The 21,742-nt window shown below is 38.6% G+C and overlaps 1 protein-coding gene across 16 annotated transcripts in view; it reads left to right on the top strand.

Moving 5' to 3' along the window:
- The window catches only part of TNRC6B (trinucleotide repeat containing adaptor 6B), a 133,236-nt gene that overhangs the window by 75,122 nt on the left and 36,372 nt on the right, over nucleotides 1-21,742 (top strand). For 14 of the 16 annotated variants that reach the window (XM_079304660.1, XM_079304659.1, XM_079304665.1 and 11 more), the window contains 6 exons: nucleotides 4,857-4,944; nucleotides 8,772-8,793; nucleotides 10,230-10,574; nucleotides 13,813-16,140; nucleotides 17,346-17,504; nucleotides 20,539-20,717. In XM_079304660.1, coding sequence (XP_079160786.1) covers nucleotides 4,857-4,944; nucleotides 8,772-8,793; nucleotides 10,230-10,574; nucleotides 13,813-16,140; nucleotides 17,346-17,504; nucleotides 20,539-20,717 — 3,121 coding nt within the window. Of the gene's footprint in view, nucleotides 1-1,395; nucleotides 1,447-4,856; nucleotides 4,945-8,771; nucleotides 8,794-10,229; nucleotides 10,575-13,812; nucleotides 16,141-17,345; nucleotides 17,505-20,538; nucleotides 20,718-21,742 lie in introns of those variants that run through there. The other 2 variants (XM_079304657.1, XM_079304661.1) reach the window with 2 other exon arrangements.

Below are 21,742 nucleotides of genomic sequence, written 5' to 3'. Positions count from 1 at the left end.
TAGTTTGCAGTATACCTTTTCTTCATTGCTTTTGACCCTTAGTTCCATTCAGCTTATGTTTTTTAATGCATTACTGTGAATGGAATTTGCTTCCCATACACTCAGCTGAATTCCAGAGAAGGTCAAAGCAAACGAAGGTCAAGGACAGAGCTTGATGAAGAAGAAAAAAGTGGAAGAAAATGAAAGCCACTTGCCAGTGGCAGCAGCAAGGTGTTCATGAAATAGCATTGTTGAAGACATTTTACTTACATGTAAGGGATTTTATCTCTTTATGGATTGAGGGGAGCTTCTGTCTTGGAAGCTGCACCGGGGCTTGAGCTTGTTATAGAGGTGTTTTGCAACACATCTCAGACACCAGTGTGTGATGCCTCATTCTGCTGGTATCCAGGCTGCATAATTTATCACAATACCAAGAAAACTTCCAGCAGTAAGAAGCTCGGTTCTTGTAGTTAGAGTTCACTTGAAATTCTTTTTGCTTCAAATCTTGACCAGTCTTGGATACCTTATTGTTGGATAAATTTCTGGTTTAATCAAGTTTTGAGTCTCTCTGTCTGTTTCCAAAAGACTTGAAATACATTCGTGGTCTGATATTTTGGATCACTAGAGGCTTATCTGTAAGAGTTATTACTAACTTATGTTTTGCTTCTAAGTGACAGTGGTCTGTGTGTGCAAATCATTCTCTGCATATGGTGGAGGCCTTTAGCTCTGGTAAGTTGTGGCTGAAGTCTTGAGGGAAGATTTAGTAGTTTAGGTGATGTGGTAACTATATAGATATAAAAATGCTTCTGGTCCTGCAAGTGTGGTTTCAGAACCATGGTGTTCTGAAAGAAGATGCACATGTTGGCTCACAATTTGGCAACAGGTTTGTAAATTGCCTTAAGCTTATCACAACACAGAGAGCAGGGTGCACCTGTAGACATTTGCTGCCACTCCTGTGTCATAGTGTAGCTAACTCGGGTTGACTGTACTGAAATGAGGTGAAGTGTGAGCTCAGGAGGAGGGAAGAGGACTCACAGTACTCGTGTCTGGTGTACACCTTCATCTGTGAACAACTTCCAAACCCTCACAGTGTTGTCCTGTGATGTGAAGGAAACTGGGAGTTGCATGCACTAAAGTGCCACTTTAGGAATTTTCATTTCTTACATTTCACTTCTTTTTTTGGTGCAGTTTTAGTTTGAGGGTGACCTTAGAGGATTATGGGGTTTGTGTAGACTAATACTGTGTGACTCTTTATCTCTGCCTATCAAAGTGTGTTGGCAGCAGATAGTGTGCAATACATTGCACGTCATCTTGTCTCTCAGTTCATGACAGCAGGAGCTTTGAAGGCAGCTTCTCTCCTCTACCTGGGCTTTAAGACCATAATGTTCTCAGAACAATTCTTTGTAAGAGAATTTTCTGGAAAAATGAGTTTTAGAATTTTACAGGAAATTTCCATTTCTAAAACAGGTAGATTGTTACAAGGGAGAATGCATTTCTTAAATGTCTATTTTTGCCCTTTTTTTTTTTTTTTTCCAAACTGGATGTTTTAGTAATATGGACTTCACAACTGTTTTCTGTTATGTCTCCAGTTTAAACTAGTGTAAAAAACTTTTCTCAAAAATTACTGCTTTTGAATTAGCTAGAAGAGGTTATTTTAAGAACTTAGATAAGATGTAATGCATTGTAGCTACTGGGCTTTTTTAGGATGAAAGTAACTGGATGAATTAGGATGAAGTTTGGATTACAATTTAGTTTCTCATCATTCTCATAATTTGTAAACTGTTAATATGGCTTGCTTCAAATAAGTGGGATTAAAATCTGCACTATGCTTTTTAAATACTTTTCAGTAGTGTTGATTCTAAGATGTTGTGGGAGATATTAAAGTGCAATTAGGTCGTATTTTTAGATCAACACATGCATTCTTGGAAAAAAAAAAAAAAACTAGATTAAAAAGCTGGCTGATTGCTATTTAGCAGACTTCCTCTTCAGGGTTGTGGTGTGTCTGTGTTCCCATTACAGTGAGCTCGTAACAAAACCCGGAACCACACCCCATTGTATTACTCTAAATTCACTCTGTACTGTATTGTATTACTCTAAATGGAGTTGATGGGTTTTCTCCTCCTGTTGATCTCCTCAGTGTGAGCAGCTATTTGCTGGAAAGCACATGATGAACCCCTGAGTTTTCAACAGGCCAGGAAGCCCATGAGAAGTTAATAGGCACCATTATCTCTGGAATAAATCGAGGAGGTGATTGAAAGCTTTGTTGATGTTGAATTTTTCAGAACATTCGATACTGCAAGTTAACTTGTATTCAACAAGCATCTTGCATCCACCTGTAGAGGAAAATCCTTGATCATAAAACACATGTTACGAAATGCATCAAAGAGTAGAATTGAGAAGACAGCACTTGTGGTACCCCAAATAACAATAAGACATTTACTCTTCTAGTTCAGTGAACTTTCACTGTGGCTGTACACTGTTAGTGTGTCTGTAGCATCTATTCTTGCTCTGTCATTTGGAAAGTATAACTTGGACATGTTTGTGAGGTTTCACTCTGCACTTTGTGAGGGGCTCTTTGGTCTCAATGTGATGTACCCTAGTGTTCAGATAGGTCCTTTCCACTTTAGTAGAGCTTACATGAATTGAAGCTTAAATGAAGTTTTGGTAAATGAAGTAAACCAAGTGTTGGTTGCTGCTGTGCTGTAGTTGCTGAGGATGCACCCAATGGAACATTAAATTTCTACCAGAAGAGCAGAAAGAGAGGTTGTCTTGCAAAACAAAAGGGCTTCTCTGCAGCCTTAGTCCACATAGATCAAAAAACAATCTCCATGTCCTAAATTTACCACAAAAGCAGACCATAACTAGGTGATTACTTTCAGGCTATGCATCTTTTGTCCTTGAATCCTTTTAGTGCTGTGTGTCACTGTAAGCCATAGCTTCAGCTGTGATTGTGAATGTGGTTCTTTTCTCTTTCTTTTCTATTCCCTTCTCGTCTGTTCACAAAAGTAAGGAAAGTGCTTTTAAGTAGAAAGCTGCCTGTGTGCCAAGCAGTTACTAGAAGTCATTTTGTATTTTGGTCGTACCATTTTTCAGCAGCTCTTTTGAGATAGCTCCTTTTAAACTTCTTTTTAAACATTTGCCTGCTGCAAGAAAGTTTTTTGGAGATCACATAGCTATAACTTGCACTGCAGCCCAAAAGGTATACATAGCTTGGCAAGACAAAAGTAGCAAACATAATTTGAAGTCATGGCAACTTTGAATGCTGAAGGTGTCACGAGAGAGCTTTTTTATCTTGCTTACAATTTATGGCTTATAGAAAACAAAAAATTCTGTCTCAGTGCTATGACAGACAATGTACACTAAACTCCCCAGTGCTTCACGGAAAAAAGTGTGTTAATTGCTTTTGGTAGCAATATCAGGATGTTATTATTAAGGACTCATCTTGCCCTTATCAATTTCATCCATCCACGAAGAAGGGGAGCCCAATTTCAGGAAACCAGGAAGTCATGTATTATTCTCTATAGGACCTTTGTCATTTAGAGAGTTCTTGGAAGTGTTCAATCAGGAAGCTATTAATACATGGCATCTCAAAATACTTTTGTAGGAATCAGTTTTGTAAATGTCTCTGCACTCTGCCTTGGGAGTATTTAGTGAAAATGAAAAGAATATTTCTTTCACCTTTTCTGTATAGATGCAATTCAAAGAAAAGTCTGTACAGTGTGATAGCAAAGCCAATTCAACTCTTCATTTTTTTAAACTGTGGTCAAAAAATTCCTTTGATTTAGGCATAAATACAAGAAATAGTTGAGTACTATTATAAATTACAGTTCTGTTTGTAGTGCTGTTCTGGTTTTTATAAAATTTTCTTTTGAAAGATTGTGAATTATACTTGTTAGTTGGTTCCCATTTGTAGGGTCTCTCATCCTATTCCTCATCTGTCAAATCTGCTTTTTACATTAATGATCTTTTTCCTGATCCTTTGTTATAAAAAGAAATTACTCTGGGTAAGCTGAAAACTTGGCCTTAAATTTATTTTAAGGAATTGAAGAGAACTGGTTAACAAAAATGGGATTCACCATAGAAACAACTCAGCCAATAGTATATATGCAGTAAATTAACTATTTCATAGTACTTTCGTATTTGACACAGAACATAGCAACAAGATGATGTCTTGACAACAATAGCAGCTGCATGTAAATTTTTTTTTCCTTTTGTTGAAAAAAATTTCTTGGGGGAAAAAATAGATTCCCTGGAAAGTAATTTATATTAGAAGTTTCATCACAAAAATGCTGTGGGTGGATACAATAGTCTAGAAATTAAATTAGAGATTTGTATAATAAATGATAGGTTTGATTTGATGTGACACTTCTAGTCTCTTACAAGTGACATAGCTACAGGCAATAGAATAATCTCTTCCCCTTGTGAAGATAAATGTTGTATCAGACCAAACTATCTTATATTAAATTACAACTTCTCTTTTTTTTTTTTTTTTTTTTTCTTTTTATACCATTTGAAAAGATTCATGAGACTCTTCGTTAAATAATAGCGTGACCCAATTATAAAAGTACTTTGGCCAAAATGTCTTGAAGATATTTTCTACTGTCAGGCATGTGATTAATTTATGTAGGGAACTGCCATATAAGACCTGATCAGAATAAAGGAATTTTCCTTTATGCAGCATGTGGCATGATTGTGGCCCTATTGAGCTAGATGGTGCTTTTCTTATCACAATTTGACAGAAACCCTTAGATAGAAATGAAGTATGATAAGAGGGATCTGATAGCTTGCTGTCTTTCTTGCAGGGAAGAGGTTTATAGTATGTGTGGCTCTTATACAACTTGATTGTACTCAGACCATTGTTTTTCATGTTTTGACAGAGAGAAGGAGCAAGAAAGGGAAGAACAGTTAATGGAAGACAAGAAAAGGAAGAAAGAGGATAAGAAAAAGAAGGACTCTGCTCAGAAGGTGGGGTTTGGTATTTGAATGCTTTTATCCAGCTGAAACATAAATAGTATTGGTGGTAATAAGATGCTAAATTGTTTGTATTTGAACTTAAGAATTATTGTTTAGAGTAGTGCTTCTTTAAAGACATTTTTTGCATTATTTTCCTGGAACTAAAGTGTTTCACTTGGATATCTCTTCTTCTTAGAGTGCTATGTTTTATTTACGTAAATAAAATTAATTATATAATAGAAAGTATTTAAGTTACTTAATATGGCTTCTTTGGATCTCTCTACACAACTGCTGCTTGTTTGAGATGTTGGTGGATTCAAATACTGTTGAGGTTTTGCAATTTTTGCAGTAAAATTAATATTTATTAGAGCAGGAAGATCCTTTTTTTTAAATGCTTAAGGAAGTTTATATTAAATATTTACTACTGAAGATTCAGTTTGTTTTATGTTAAGTATTACTTGCATTTTATGTTTTCTGTAGCTAATTGCACTTTCAGTGAAGTCTACCAGTTCAAGTCTGAGTTGTGGAAAGTTTGTAAGTTGTCAAAAATTGTTTCTGCTCTGAAAACGAGTTTGAAAGTTGGTGTATTAGAAGATCTGTATTTTGTAAAAAAATCTGGCAGGTTGTTCTAGGAATTAACTTGGCATATGAGCTTGAGTCTTTTAAATTGTTTGCTGTGCTTTTTAGCAGTAAAATCCTTTCTGGGCTTCCCAGTCTAAGATAGGTGCAACCAACCTGGAGCAAGTTCAGCAAAATGCCTTTAAGATGATTAAGGGGCTGGAGGATCTGACAAATGAAGAGAGGCTGGGAGCATTATGACTGTTCCTCCTGTAGGAGAGGAAGCTTGGGGGATCTCATCAAGGTATATTAATGCTTTATGGAAGGGAGTAAAAAGGTGGAGGCAGACTCTTCTCCACAGTGCCCCATGGCAAAGCATAAGGCATTATGTATATATTGCAAGTCTGCCTAATCATAAAAAGCCTCCTTTTTTGTGCATATATGTGGCTGGACAGCCATTGGAACAGGTTTCCCAGAGGGGTTGTGGTGCCTGTGTCTTTAGATGCTCAAAATTGAGTTTCACATGATCCTGTGCAATCCAGTTTTGATGATTGTTTCAGGTTGAGGAGCCTCTTGGGGCCAGGTGGAGGACGGGTAGGAACTGTGTATTAGATTTCCAGAGTCTGTCCCTTACAGTGTGAATGACTTGGTGAAACTGACAGCAAAAGGCTTTAGTCTCTTTCAGTAGTCTGATTTTCAGTTGCTTTGGTAACAGATCAGGTGATGAAAGATCAGTGTTTCCTCTTAGATTCTGTGGGTTTTGGCTGAGAACAGACGGCACCAACTTCAGTTGAATTTTGGCTTATTCAAGGTCTTTTTTAGTCTGGCTTTTTCACCAGTTTGAGTCTTATCAGTTTAAACTGAGTGCTGAGTGTATCAGTTGTCTTCATCCAGTTGATACATCCCAAATAACAGTGCAAAAGAGCAGTTGCTACAGATAAGGCCTCTCCAGTGTCTTTTTGCCTCATGTTGGTGCTGTTTAATGCTCAAGTACAAAAAAATGTATGTAGAAACCAGAAAGAGCACACCCTTATGAATAAAGAGTAGAGACTTGAGGATTGTGTGCTGATACTCAGTCATAAAAGGGAAACTTGAAAAGGATGTAGTGATCATCTTGATAACAGTACTGTGTTTACTGAGGAATTGGTGCTTTGAATACAAAAGAGATTTGCCAGCTTTCCTGTGTGGTCTCTCACCTACTAAGTTGTTCAGTACATATTCTGCCACACTCTCAGGAAGGGTAAAGACTAAGTAATTCAATCTTCTAGAGGCCAAACTTCACAGTAATAGTTGGAGATAGTTAAGAATAGCAAAGCAGGCAGTCAGATGGACAAAATGTAAATGTGTGTTCATTCTTAGTGACTCTGGAGGTGTTCACCAAATAAGCAGCAATGATTACAGGGTACCATTTTCAAGCTAAATTTGTTTAACATGAAACAGTTGTTCTGTCTGGATCATCTGAAACTTAAGAAATCAAGTTTTTTTAAAAATTGCTTGAAGAGAAGTTATACTTATATTACTTATATTTAAGCTGTGAACTTGACCTCTCTTTAAGTAACATATATCTGTGGTTTGGTGTCCAGGGGATTGTTTGGTAGCTTGTCAGTAGGCTGAGATTTATTCCACCTTCCCATTCCCTGTAGCTGCTCCCGCCCTGCCAGTGCTCATAGGTTGCCCACAGAGAGATGACAGCTCTGAGTAAATGTGAGACACTGTCACATTTATTTCACCTTTTGAATTTTAGATGAAAATAATCACAAAACCAGATTATTTTGACTAGGGGAGAGAGAGATATTATAGGCAGAAGGTTTTTTGGGTTTTTTTTTTTTGCAGTCTAAAGTAATTTTTGTTTATCATGTAGAATTTTTCAAGAATGGAGTAAAATGTTTTTTATTCAAGTAGATAAGTTACTAATTTACAAAATGTATCTACTGTTGACTACTGTAAACCTTATCAGCATTATTGGTTTGTAATAATTAATATTTTTTTTCCCTTTTCCTTTAGTAGTCACGCATCAGGGTCAGTTAAGTGCGTAACAGAATTTTTAGCTGTTATAGAAGACGTAATTGATGCATACAGGATTTTTCATAAGTGTAGTTGAAAATTGATGTCTGGCTTGGTACAGACACAATTTGGGTACAGATACGTTTTTACTGTCCTTGAGGCTTTGGGGTGGTATATGTCTGTGAGGTTACAATGCTTAATATTTTGTATTTTACTGAATGTTCCACTTTGCATATTGCAGTTTTCATCTTTCCAAAGGGAATGATGCCATAGCAATTTAGTGCAGTTTCTCTTTTCATTCTTTACCATACAAAGGAGTTCTGGCTTGGTTAGTTTCAACAATAAACTGCTTTTTACTTCTGCTTTCATTATTCTATACTATTGCTCTGTGCTTTCCAGAAATATGGACTAGTTCAGCAATTTCATTTAAGTATAGATGTCATAGAACCTGACACATGATGATCTTTACAGTTTTTTCATTATTCTGTAGTGGAACTCATGATGGACAGGTTAAAAAAATGCTACAATACACGTGATTCCAGAGAATATACCAGTGCTGTGTTAGTTGCTACTGTAGTTTGAAATCTGCTATGCTGAAACAATGTAGGATGCAGCAAAACCCATACTGAGTATGTTGGCCAATGTGAATGCTCATTTCAGTCATTGACTTCTTGTTGCATTCAGTAGACTTACATTTTAGATGTTGCTGGTACTTTTTGTAAGTGTGGAAATGAATCCAGTAAGGTTTAGAATTACTTCTCTTTGGAAGAGATGTTCTGGGAAAGATGAAATAGGAAGATAGCAGAGAGACAGACTGCTGTGGTTACTTCAAGCCCCAACAGTCTACTGTAAGGATACTCTCACAGAAGGAAGGCTGTGTTACACTTGAACTGAAATAATTCACCTCCAAAATCTGAGAGAACTGTAATGCTCTAGCACATGTTTATTTGTGCTTTGGAAGCCCGTATTTGGGATGAGGAAGAGGATGAGAGAGAATGACTTAAAATCATGAACAGAGTATGATTGTTTCTGCCAGGGACTTCTGCATCAGGCAGAGTTACTACAGAAGTTGTAGTTCTTTCAAAAAACTTGTATATATATGTGTGTATATAACTGGGAATACTATTTAGACTTGTAGTTCATCAGTTGGTTGTTTTCATTCAATGAAAAATTATGTTCCTGTGCTAATATATTAAGGTTGTGATTTAGCACAACATGTTCAATGTTTGTTTTGTGCTGCTTAAAACTCTATTTACATTCTTGTTCTTAATTTGCAGGTCACAGATCAAAAAACCAAAGGTAAGAATCCTTGATACGAAGGAGTGCTTTTATTGACTTGAGCTGAGATTCAGATCTTTATCAGAACTGTTAGAAAAGGAACTTATGACTAAAGATGAAATACTGAATATGAGTATACGGAAGAAAGGAGTTGGGGTGATGAAAATGGAGAAGCTACAATTGTTCTGCAGCATCAAAATACCTGAAGAAAGAAAAAGTATTGTGGATGAAATAGGTTAGCTAAAATGCTTGGTTCTGGTTTACAACTGTTTTAGACAAAAAGCCAAGACTGAAACCACTTCTATAAAGGGAATGAAAGACAGCAAAAGTCCTGCTTGCTTATTGTGAGGTACCAAAATGAATGAAACTTACTTGGGTTTGGAAACTTAAATTCAGGGACATCAAAGTCCAGTAGAGAAGCCAGACTGATGAGTGAGCATCTTAAAAATAAGTAAATAACTTAGCTGTTGTAAAAATACATTTTATTTTCTTTGTGTATCAGTTTCTGGTAAATTTTGTGGGGAAATTGCCATTTGTGAAGGAAAAGGACTAAAATAGTAACTTGATTTTATGGCTAACATCACCTTTTTGGGGTTGGGGCAATGAAGCCTATCTAGAGAAATCAGAAAACCCTTATAAAATAAAATGTGGTGAATTGATGCATTCATGTTGCCAAAGAGAGACCTACTTGTGTTGATCTCACATTTGTGAGAATAAAAGTTTTACTAATTATGATTAGTTTGTCTAGAGGCTCTTAAGCAAATTTTGTGATGGTGTTAGCTTCTCAAGGATTTGTGGTTTTCTCCTCCAATATATGATAGTCCTCAGGAGCAGATAGGAGCACCTGGTGACCAGCAGGGAAACCTTAAGTGAGCCAAATGCAGTTGCTCCTTGTAGGACTGTCTTTTGGGTGAGAGAGCTTACTGCCTTGCTTAAGAGCAGCACAGAGAACTCAGATTTGTTGACTTCAAATCCAAAAGAAGGCAGGTTATTTCCCAGTCTTTTTGTTTGTTTAGGCAGCAGCTGTGCAGACTTAGTAAAGAGGTGAAAACTTGGGTTCTGATTTCACATTTCCCATTGGATGATGATGCATGACAATTAAAAAAAACATTTGAGGATCAGGAAGGTGGAGCTAGTTACATTTGCTCATATTTTAAGATTTCTCACTGTCTAGATTATATTCTTTGCCAGCTTTACATTTGCAAGAAATTTTGGGTTTAGATCAAAATTGATGAACATAGAGTTTCATCCTAGACTACAGAGTTGCAGATGGAAGCAAAAGGTCTGCTGCTATGCTTATTCCTGCTTCATTAAATTGTTTTTGGTTGTTGAGAGGGTGGAAGCTGCACAGTATTTCAGAGATTAAATAAGAAAACAAAGAGTCACAGTGAGTTCTCGTAGCTAACACAGGTTTAAGTGGAAAAAAACTTCTGATCTTCATCCTTCCTGTTTTTCAGTGCCCGAAGTGACGAAACCAAGTTTAAGCCAACCAGTGGCTGCCAGCCCAATTGGCAACTCTCCATCGCCACCAGTCAATGGTGGCAACAATGCCAAAAGGGTGGCAGTGCCGAACGGACAACCGCCAAGCGCCGCCCGCTACATGCCTCGGGAGGTGCCGCCGCGATTCCGTTGCCAGCAGGACCACAAAGTGTTACTGAAACGTGGGCAGCCTCCTCCGCCATCCTGCATGCTCCTCGGGGGTGGAGCAGGGCCTCCCTCCCCAGCAGCACCAGGAGCAAACCCAAACAACGCACAACCAGTGACAGGAGCACTGCTGCAGAGCGACAGTGGGACTGCAACAGGCGAGTGGTGATAGTGGATAGTGTCAAATGAACGCGCCGGCGCATGGCGGAAAGGGAATGGCTGAGATTGTACATGAGCTTGTCATTATATAACACAACTCAGGTGGCTTTTGGGGAGCTTCTTCTATTCCAGTGTACAGGCTTCTGTTTGCAGCAATGGATACAAGTTTCACTACTAGATGGAACAAGAGGTTTAATTTTTTTTTCAAGTATGTTTTGAGTAGTTTTAATTGGTTGCTGAAATTCTCTGCAGCGAGGTAAACACAAGGCATGAATAAACAGCATTTTATGGTTGTCACTGGATAGTTTCTAATAGCTCTTCAGGTTTCTTTGACAAGAATTTCCTGTCTTGTCACATTTTTGTCTCATCTCATAAAACAGACATGTAGATGCCAGGTCTGCAAAGGACAGGTGTCTGTCAAGTCTTCCCTGCATAAAACAGAAAGATGACCTATTTCTCCTCACTCTTTTTTGTAGTAATCTTATTTTTTGTATGTAGATAAGCTTTTTCTACAAGTGGTGGCTCTTCTGTTTTCACTTGTCCATTCATTTTGTGATCCAGAAGATAAATTGATTTTAGGGTTGTTTCATGAGCATGGGAAAGTTATAGCTGCTCCTGAATTTTTTAGACCCTTGGTGAGTTGCATGACCTGTAATATTTCTTCTTTAATTATAATAGTAGAACAAACAAAATTACAACTAAACATGTCTGCCTTCTGAAGAAAGGCTTAGGTGACCTGAAAAGTCAGGGTCAGCTTTAATTCTAACAAATAAGGATGTTTAAAAAAGAAGTATTAAGTACTTGAAAGTGAAAAAGAAGGAAATAACAATACCAGTATGTCTGAGTTTTCTTTGAAAATCATGCCAGATCAATGGGATATTGTTTTACTATCATTTTCGAAATCAAGCTTTTTTTAGTTCCCTGTGGTTTGGAATTAAAAACAGAGGTTACTTGTACAGAACCAAGTGAGCTAGGTGGGATGGCTGTCCTTAACAAATAGGATTCCTGGAAAATTAATAATTCCATTTGTTTTGTGGTTTCACTACCTGATTTCATTTGTTTGACAGAGTATTTATCTTGTCTTTCATAATTGCTGTTTCATAAAGGAGAAAGTGAATGTCAAAGTACAATGGCAAAATTTTAACTTACCAGTTTCAAAACAGGTGTCTTGGAGATAACTTATTTTGATAAAAAACCTGAAGCAAAACATGCCCTGAAGTCTGTGATTCCTATATAAAATCCTAGCACTGATATGCCTTCACAGTTATTGTAGTAGACTGACTAAGGAAAGTTTGTAGTAGTGAAGCATTCTAAAAGTTTGTTTTTTAAAAAAAAGCATTCTAAAAGGTTTTTTTAAAACCTTTACATGAGTAACATTTTTTTTGCTGTTGGGTGTACTATATGAGGACATTTTGAAGTATTCTGAGGGCCTCCTTAAGTTGTATGTGATTATTTGACATTTAATATTTGTTTTTCTGAGGTTGAAATTTGGTATTGCGAATTCTCATATTTTTACACTTCACTTAATGGTGCATTCACAAGCAAGAGCTTACATGGCTGTATTAGCCAGTGGTTAACAATCAGTTTTTCTGCACCATAATGTGTTAGCTGGGCTGGGGATCTGACTTGTATTATAATAAAATCAGGCTGTTTTTTAAAGCTGATTTCAGTCTGGATGGCTTTTACCCATTCACCTAACTGAACATCAGTGAGAACATACATGCTAGCATGTGAGAATAGGTGTGCCAGAGGAGTGGGAGTGAGCAGGTGAACAAGAGAGATTGGGGCTGTCTTAGTGCTCTGTCAGTGCTTGTGCAAGTGCACTGTTGCTGTTTGCCTTGCACATCATTTATCCCACCTCAGATCTGGTGTTGACACACTGAACTTCAGTTTTGGCTCAATTTAGTTGAGCATATTTGCACTGATACTGTGGTTAAATTCATGCCACGTGAGAGAACACAAAAGCAGGTTCCCAACAGGGGAGAATCATGCAGCTTACCTACTTGCTCATATTCTTATGTTCACCAAATGGTCATAGGTGGTGTAGGTGGTGATTTAATACTAAAAGTCATAACACATAATCCTTCTTCACATGGACCTTTTTCCACCAGGATTGAAATCCTTCTGACAAAACTAGTACCCTGAAAGATGACACCAAGTATACTATTTTCTCATACCAGTGCAGGGTGTTCTTTGCAGTTCTTCCAGTAGCTGTTATAAATAAGGATAAACAAGACAAAAGGGTTTGGAGTGTATTACTAAAAGTCTTTCCATAGTTGATTATTGTTGCTGTCAAATACAGCAAGGGAAGGCTGGTTTCATAAAACAATCCATTAAATTGTGTCTTAGCATGCTATATGTAAGCAAGCACCCCCTTTTAGAAAGTCTTCACAGAAATTAAATGTTCTGTTAAAGTCACTGATTTGGAGATCTTGCTAAGTTCAGAGCTGCCTATACATCATTCATTGGCTAAACCATTTCTAAGTTCAGGCTTTTGAGCTTGTCTTTGTCCTTCTTAAGCTCTTCCTGTGATCTGTCTAATCAGAAGGTTTTTTAATTGAAAGCAAAAAAAAGGGTTACTTTGTGCTAAAAAGATAGATGGATAAAAATATCAGTGGAGTCATACTTCCTTGCTATTGTTCAGATTGCATTTGAGGTTAAAGCAACAGAAGGAACAGAATGTACTTGGGAACTGCTTGATCTTTTGGTTCTTGGTGGGGTGGGATTTAGTGGTTGAAGACAAACTACTGTTCATCAATATTCCAAACTTACAAGGGAGTTGTAACCTTGCTGTAAAGTCTGGATCCCCATTGGTGGCCTCGGTGAAGGAGGATCTGGAAGGCATTCATTGGATGTTCATTGTTTAAGGTAATGAGCTGAAAGCCTCAGACGGACACTGAAAGCTCATCTTCTATTCAAAGTGTTCACAACCAGAAATTGTGATCTTTACTTTGGAATATATATCATAGGAATTGAGGCTGACAGAGCAGTCACCCACCCAGTTTTTTAAGCTGTTTGCCTTTTTTTCATGAAAGCTGTCCTATGAACCAGTACTGGTAGTATATATTCACTTATGGATAGTGTTGCAGCAGTCACTATAGAGTTTATGCTCTGCAAAAAGAAGTGCGACAATTCATGTTAAAAATCTCATGTTCTACGTTTGTAAATAAAACGGTTTACTAATGACCTTTTTGTGTGTTTTGTTTGTTGTTTTTTTTGGTTTTTTTTTTCTTTTAGATTCAGCAATTGGAGGTGCTGCTGCTTCAAATTATGCAAATTCCACTTGGGGTCCTGGAGCCTCCTCCAACAGCGGCACCAACGCCAACCCAAGTCACATCTGGGACAAGGTGATTGTAGACGGGTCTGACATGGAAGAGTGGCCTTGTATTGCCAGCAAAGATGCTGAGTCTTCTTCCGAAAACACCACCGATAACAACAGTGCCTCGAACCCTGGCTTGGAGAAGAACGCTCTGCCAGGAAGCACCACTAGTAACAAAGGAAAAGGAAGCCAGTGCCAGTCTGGAAGCGCTGGAAACGAATGTAATCTTGGGGCCTGGAAATCTGATCCCAAGGCTAAATCTGTTCAATCTTCCAACCCTGCTGCCGAGAGTAACAATGGACTAGGTAATTGGAGGAACTTGAGTGGACAAGACAGAATCAGTCCCGGTTCTGGCTTCAGCAACTTTAACCCAAATAGCAACCCATCTGCTTGGCCAGCACTGGTTCAAGAGGGCAATTCTAGGAAAGGAACTCTGGAATCTGATAGTGGTAGTTCAAATGCACAGATTAGCACAGTAGGTCAGACCTCTAGGGAACAGCAGTCAAAGATGGAAAATGCGGGTGTTAACTTTGTCTCTGGCAGAGAACAGGCTCAAATTCATAACACTGATGGACCAAAAAATGGAAACACTAACTCCTTGAACTTAAGTTCACCAAACCCTATGGAGAATAAGGGAATGCCCTTTGAAATGGGCTTGGGGAACCCTTCCAGGAGCACTGACACCCCTTCTCAAAGCACTGGAGAAAGAAAGACTGGGAGTGTTGGATCTTGGGGTACAGCTAGGGGGTCTTCTGGAACTGACACAGTCTCTGGGCAGAGCAATTCTGGAAACCATGGGAACAATGGAAAGGATAGAGAGGACTCCTGGAAAGGAGCTTCTGTTCAAAAACCTAATGGGTCAAGAAGTGATTCTTGGGATAACAATAACCGGTCTACGGGTGGTGGGTCTTGGAACTTTGGCCCTCAGCATGCAAATGAAAGCAAATGGGGTGAAGGGAACAAATTAACATCTGGGGTCTCTCAGGGAGAATGGAAACAGCTGTCTGGGTCTGATGAACTGAAGATTGGAGAGTGGAGTGGTCCAAACCAACCAAATTCTAGCACTGGAGCATGGGACAATCAAAAAGGCCACCCTCTTCCCGAAAACCAAGGCAATTCCCAGGCTCCCTGTTGGGGAAGATCTTCCAGCTCTGCGGGAAGTGAGGTTGGAGGTCAAAGCACTGGAAGCAACCACAAAGCAGGAAGCAGTGACAGTCACAATTCTGGACGCCGATCATACAGGCCCACGCATCCTGATTGCCAGGCAGTCCTGCAGACCTTGCTGAGCAGGACTGACTTGGACCCCCGAGTGCTTTCAAACACCGGCTGGGGCCAGACTCAAATTAAGCAAGATACTGTGTGGGACATTGAAGAGATGCCACGGCCCGAGGGGAAGTCTGATAAAGGAACTGAGGGGTGGGAGAGCTCTGCCACACAGACAAAGAACTCAGGGGGCTGGGGCGATGTACCCAGCCAAAGCAATCAAAACAAGTCTGGATGGGGTGAGCTCTCAACCCCAACGGAGTGGAAGGACCCCAAAAGTACTGGAGGATGGAATGACTATAAGAACTCCAATTCTTCTAATTGGGGAGGAGGAAGGCAAGAAGAAAAATCATCTTCCTCTTGGAATGACAGCTCTAGTAAGGATCAGGGGTGGGGTGGACGGCAAACTAATCAAGGATGGTCTTCTGGAAAGAACGGTTGGGGAGAGGAAGTTGACCAAACGAAAAACAGTAACTGGGAAAGTGCAGGAAACAAGCCAGTGTCTGGTTGGGGTGAAGGCGGGCAAAATGAGATTGGAACTTGGGGTAATGGTGCAAATACAAGCTCTGCTTCAAAGGGTGGATGGGACGATTGTAAAAGAACTTCAACATGGAACGAGACGGGTCGACAGCCCAACTCCTGGAACAAGCAGCAGCAACAGCACCAGCAGCAACAGCAGGAGTCTTCTGGTTCCTGGGGTCCACCGCCCCAAACTCCAAGTAATGGGCGGCCTCCAAACTCAAACTGGAACAATGGACCACAGCCAGCTGCCCCCAAAGAGGAGGAGCCTAGTGGCTGGGAAGAACCTTCTCCACAGTCAATCAGTCGAAAAATGGATATTGATGATGGCACTTCAGCGTGGGGAGATCCTAGCAGTTACAACTATAAGAATGTGAATCTGTGGGACAAGAACTCACAAGGAGGACAGGCCCCACGGGAGCAGAGCCTGCCTACTCCAATGACTAGCAAATCACAAGCATCAGGTAATAGTCTCATTTCTTTCTTCAGCATTTTTCTTTCTCCTATGTATGACTTGTGACCTTAATGCAGAGGAGGGATGCTTGTAGCTGTCAATTCCTGATAGTTGTATTCTATAAAGAAAACCAGATCCTTATTTGAATGTTTGGTTCTGTATTTAAAGTGTCTTTAAAATTTCAATCCATCAGTCCTCTGCTTACTGTACTTCAGTAACTGTGATCTGAATACTGGTCACTTTGCCAGGAAAAGAAAACGTTTGTTAGCTGACAAATCTGCATATTCAGTTTGAGCACTGAAGAACAAGTTGAATACAGAATCAAAAAACTTTTAAGACTGTATCCAGCCATAAACTTAATATGCCAAACACTGCTTAGTCCATGACTGAACTGTGTTACTCAGTGCAAAATCTGCAGGTCTTTTAAACACCTTCAGGGATGGTGACTCAACCACTTCCCTGAGCAGCCTGTTCCAGTGCTGGACAATCCTTTTGGTGAAAAGTTTTTTCTAATATCCATTTGAAACCTGCCCTGGTGCAACTTGAGGCCATTTCCTCTTGTCCTATTTCTTGTTACTTGGGAAAAGAGACTGCCCCCAGCATGGCTACAGCCTGCTTTCACATAGTTGTGGACAGCAGTAAGGTCTCCCCTGAGCTTCCCTTTCTCTGGACTAAATGGCCTTTTTTTTTTATTGAGTACATCTGTGACAGTTTTTTAGTCAAATTTGGCTTTACTGTATGATAAAGAATGATTGGAAAAACACTTTCTTTGGAATAAGGACGAGAGCAAGTTTCGTAGCCTGGAAATTAAGAAATTATTGTTACATAATCTCTTCCTCTGACTCAAAGACATTTTATAAACTGCTATCTTGGTTTAATATGTACTGCAAATATGACCTTTATTCAGTGTATGAAACCCCTAAGTTAGATGCTTGCAATTAGTCACAAAAGTTCACGCATAGGAGGACAGTATTAGATGTGGGGTTCGTGTTTAACCTGGGAGAAGAATATTACTCATCACAGCATTCTCTTCATCCCTGGAGGTCAGTGCCCTCTCTAAATTTGTTGTGAGTGATTGTCAATTCTGTTGCACCCACGCTTCTGAGAACCAGAACAAGAAGAGCAAAGCAGTAGATGAATGACGTGGGGCTGCACTGCAGTGAACAATTCATTGTCTAAATGGTCTGTAATGAAACCTCTTTCTCCTTTGTGCAGTCTGGAGCAAAAGCACTCCACCTGCTCCAGACAATGGTACGTCCGCCTGGGGTGAGCCAAATGAAACCAGTCCCGGGTGGGGTGAAGTAGATGATACAGGAGCATCGACCACAGGCTGGGGGAATGCACCTTCCAACGCCCCGAATGCCATGAAATCTAGTGAGTATAGGCCAGATACCAGTTTCTTTGCAATTGCCTTGGAGGGTTCTTTTTTTTTGTGTTTGGCCTTTTGACCATAGGTCACCTGTGGAGGAATTGTTATCTGAGGCCTAAAAACAATGTTGAACATTTTTATAGGATTTTGATGGGTGAGTATTAAGTGTTTGTAAATGACTGAAACTTTGTCTTTTAACATAGTAAAAAATTTCCTAACTAAGCAATTAAATGAGCAGGTCTGATTCTGGAAGCACTGAAACACAGTAAGGAAATGTGTATTTTTTTCTCTAGCTGCCTACTTGTTGCACGATAGGTCAATTTTTCTGATGATATCAGGCAAAGACATGCACAGTACTGGCAAATTTCACTGTGGAGGCCATTACATGGTGGTTATCTATGGTTTGGTAATGCAACTTGGCTTTGAATTGATTTTTTTTTAATTGTATAAGTGAGAAAACATTTAACTCTTAAGAACTGCCCTTTGTAGTATAACCTAAATGCCTACTGCAGTATCTTTCATGAATATTGAAATACTTTCATATTGAAGTACTTTGAAAATTGACTTCAAATTTAAAATTTTGCTGTATTAAGAGTTTTTGTGGATATTATGCTTGATGATGCAAGTCATTTACATAATTTTTATTTCATTCTTTTTAAGGAAAAAGCAACAAACAAAAGCGATGTTATTGCCAAGGTCAGTAACATTTGGAAGTTTCCTGTAGGAACTGTTGATGATACACAAGTGTTACTGAACTTGACTTGATTGTGCCACTGTAATACTGTTTCCAGTGCAGAAGTTGCTTTTGCAACATGTAATTGTTTGAAATGAACTGCTGTGTAGATAGTTTGTTGTTGGGTCATTCTCCCTTCCTCCCACCCCAATTAAATAATTTTGCCTTTTCTGAAACAAAAAGTCATTGCTTGCATAGCTATCATTATAGCAGGCTTTTGTGGATGACAGGCTTCCCATGCCTGCCACACAGACTTGGCATTTTAGGATGCTAAGCTGATTTTAGATGGCTGTCTTCTTTTATCTATAAAAAGATAGTTAAATATGGCCAAAATCAGAACTTCTGAAACTGATCATTGAAAATTCTGGTGATTGGCTAATGCTTAATACTGTCTTTCAAGATTATACATGGTCACTGGCCTGTAGAGGTCTGTATATGTGCCATAATCAAAGAACTGCAACCTGTTCATGCTGTTCTGCATGTGAGCTGTCCCCAGCTCTAGAGCAAAATCTAGGGTCAGGATACTGACTGTGACCAGAAAAGAAAAAAAATCAGTTTGGAGCCAAAGAAGGAAGTACAGATCAGTATCTACCTTTTTTAAAAAGTAGATTTATGTACTTCTGCCAGCATTGCATGAAAATATTCTGTCAGAAATAGGAACAAATTCAGTTTTCTGTTACATACATACATATATATATATACATACATACATATATACATTTATTTATTTATTTATTTATTTATTTATTAGATCTTGAACATTTCATTTGTGTTTTAGAGTTTTTGGTACCTTCTTACTCAACAAATGCAAAAAAATTAGCTCGTGTCATGCAGACAAGTCATCTTTACATCACTGTCCAGATTCATGTTCAAGAGTCCTAGAGAGTTGTCAGTGCAGAAAAATAATCTCTGGTCATGTAGTATTATAGTATATATTTAAGCACTGTCACCAGAAATAAATTAAAGCTGCAGGGACTACCCAGTATAACATTTCCAGATTGTGTTCTTGACTCTGCAGTCGTAATAATTTAATGTAGCCTTTTCTGTGTAAGTGGCACAATTAAAGGGCCAAGAGGTAGATTTTTTGCAGTTGGACCAGCATGTTTCTTAAGCAGCCCTCAGTTTTAGTACTCAATTGAACAGACTTTAAAAAGGTGTCTCAACTGAAGTATCTGAGGGTTTATTTATAATGTATTTTAAGGTATCTCTTAAACCACTATAAAATGCTGTACTTATTTTCATTATGGTCAGGGTAGAGATCCCCATGGTAGACAAACTGCAATTCCTGACATTTTTTATATTCAGACTTTCTGCTATTTATGTTAATGTCTTTATTCCTGATTTCCTCACTCAAACTTCAGAGAATTAAAAAAATTGTTATTGCAAAGGAGATAATAATGATCGTGGGAATCTTTTTTAAAGTAGATAAATACTAAATAAATACAGGAATAAATGTGCAGAATGAAGAATTGAAGCAGGAAGAACAGTTGGATAGTGGACAAGATGAGGACTTGGTCTCCTGATAGCTTGTCAGTAAGGGTTAGAATTCCAAGTTTCATGACAATGCTAGAGAGTAACAGCAGGAAAAGAAGCCAGCAGAGAAAAGTCTGAACTGATGCAGTTGAAGGGGTTGTAGCTTTCTAATGTACTTGAACAGCTCTGCAAGTCTCTTTAGTTACATTGTTAGGAATAGAATTTGTAGTAGAGGAGGGGTTTTATTTGTTTGGTTTATTTTTGGGTTTGTTTTGTTTTGCTTTAAAGTGCTTTTGATGTTGCTTGTACCAGAGGACAATGTCAGATCCTTGCCTTCAGGTTCTACTTAGTTGTTATTCCTGAAAGTTGTTTTGTTTCTGTAATTTTGTGGAAGAGTGTAGGACAAGAGAGTATTAAGGTTTTGAAGTGGGAGAGGAAATAATTGATGAACCACCTGAAACAGAGGCTTCAGCACCCCTAGTTTTTGAGAGTGCTTTGAAGGCTTTAATTTGGAAATAATAGGTTGCCTTTTAAATGCAGCTGTACCTTCATAAGAGGTCCCTATTGCTATTATATCTTTAAAGGTTTGACATTTCTTTAAAATAGTTGCAAAACATGACATGAGAACATGCCACCAAATCTCTTGGGTTTTGGGATTCATGCACAAGTTTTTGCAGCTGTTAGAGGAAGACACATTTTTTATTTCTTTTTTTTTCTAGTTCCTTTGGGATTCTGATGATCTCAGCTAACGTTGCAGTGCCACATCACCAGCTGCATGGTATTGTAGACTGCTTTTGAGCTTTTTTTTTTTTTTTTTTTTCCTTTTTCTGAAGGTTCTAAATCTATGCAAGATGGCTGGGGAGAGAGTGATGGGCCAGTGACAGGAACACGTCATTCCAGCTGGGAAGAGGAGGAGGAGGGAGGAGTCTGGAACACAGCAGGCTCTCAGGGAAGCAGTTCCTCCCACAACTCAACAAGCTGGGGACAAGGAGGAAAGAAAACACAAATGAAGGTAAAATGCTTGAATGATTCATTACTACTGTGTTGTCTGAAAACAGTCTGACTGATATGTTAAAACATTATATAGTTATTTTTAAGAAGGTTTTGCAGAGTTACAGGAAGATGCCTCTTAAACTAGTGTGAAAAAATGGGAGGTTTTTGGATTTGCTTTAAAATATTACACCTGTTAGGATTAATTAATCTTCCAGTAGGTGACAAATTTATTTGGTTTGTAAGCTGCACAGCCATTACTAAATGAAAATAAGTATCCCAAGGCTATTTCTCTTCTCTTGCTGACACATCTTCCTATTAGGCTGCTGTTGTTCATGCATAGCCTGCTGAAGTTTGGTTTCCACAGTACTTATGGCACATGAATTTCTTATTTTCTAACTGTTGGATTTATGTCTGATTTATGTTTGTTGTTGTTGACATTTGGCCTCAAACAAGAGCAGGAGCTTGGCTGTAGTCCTGAGTAAATTTCTTTCTAAGGTTTGTTTGCATTGAAGTTTTTTATTACAGTAACCTTGTTACTGTATTAATATTAGAAGGACTATACTGTGTCTGCTTCTGGTGAAGTAGGTAGGGCAGGCTCAAAAGGCAGGGCACAGCAGTTTCCTAAGAGGTGGAAATACTGTTGTGATATGGTATGGAGTTATATAATTCTTGTTCTACAGAAATTATTCTCAGGGACTTTTTTCTCACTTAAAGCTTTTTTTATTCTAACCACCAAAACAACTGAAAAATTTTTCACTGTTGAACTGTGTTAGTATTGGTTTTGGTGATCTGTAAGTTACACTAAGGCTGAAGAAAGACCCTGGTCAGCACAGTGCCTGTGCAAGAGGCACTATGCTAAAGGGAAAAAAGCAAGGAAGAAATCTTCCTCTGTGTGCACTGGAATAAAGAATGTATTGAACTGTAACAGAGGAAAGAATTAACTATATTCACAAAGCTTTCCAGATTGCAGAGTGAAACTGAAGGGGCGATAAACATTCTACATGACAATGTTCAGCCAGCTTGGAATATGTAACAGTGAGCAAT

Source organism: Erithacus rubecula (assembly GCF_903797595.1).
Source record: "Erithacus rubecula genome assembly, chromosome: 4".
Lineage (NCBI taxonomy): Eukaryota > Metazoa > Chordata > Aves > Passeriformes > Muscicapidae > Erithacus > Erithacus rubecula.
This window is presented reverse-complemented; position numbering and strand designations above follow the sequence as displayed.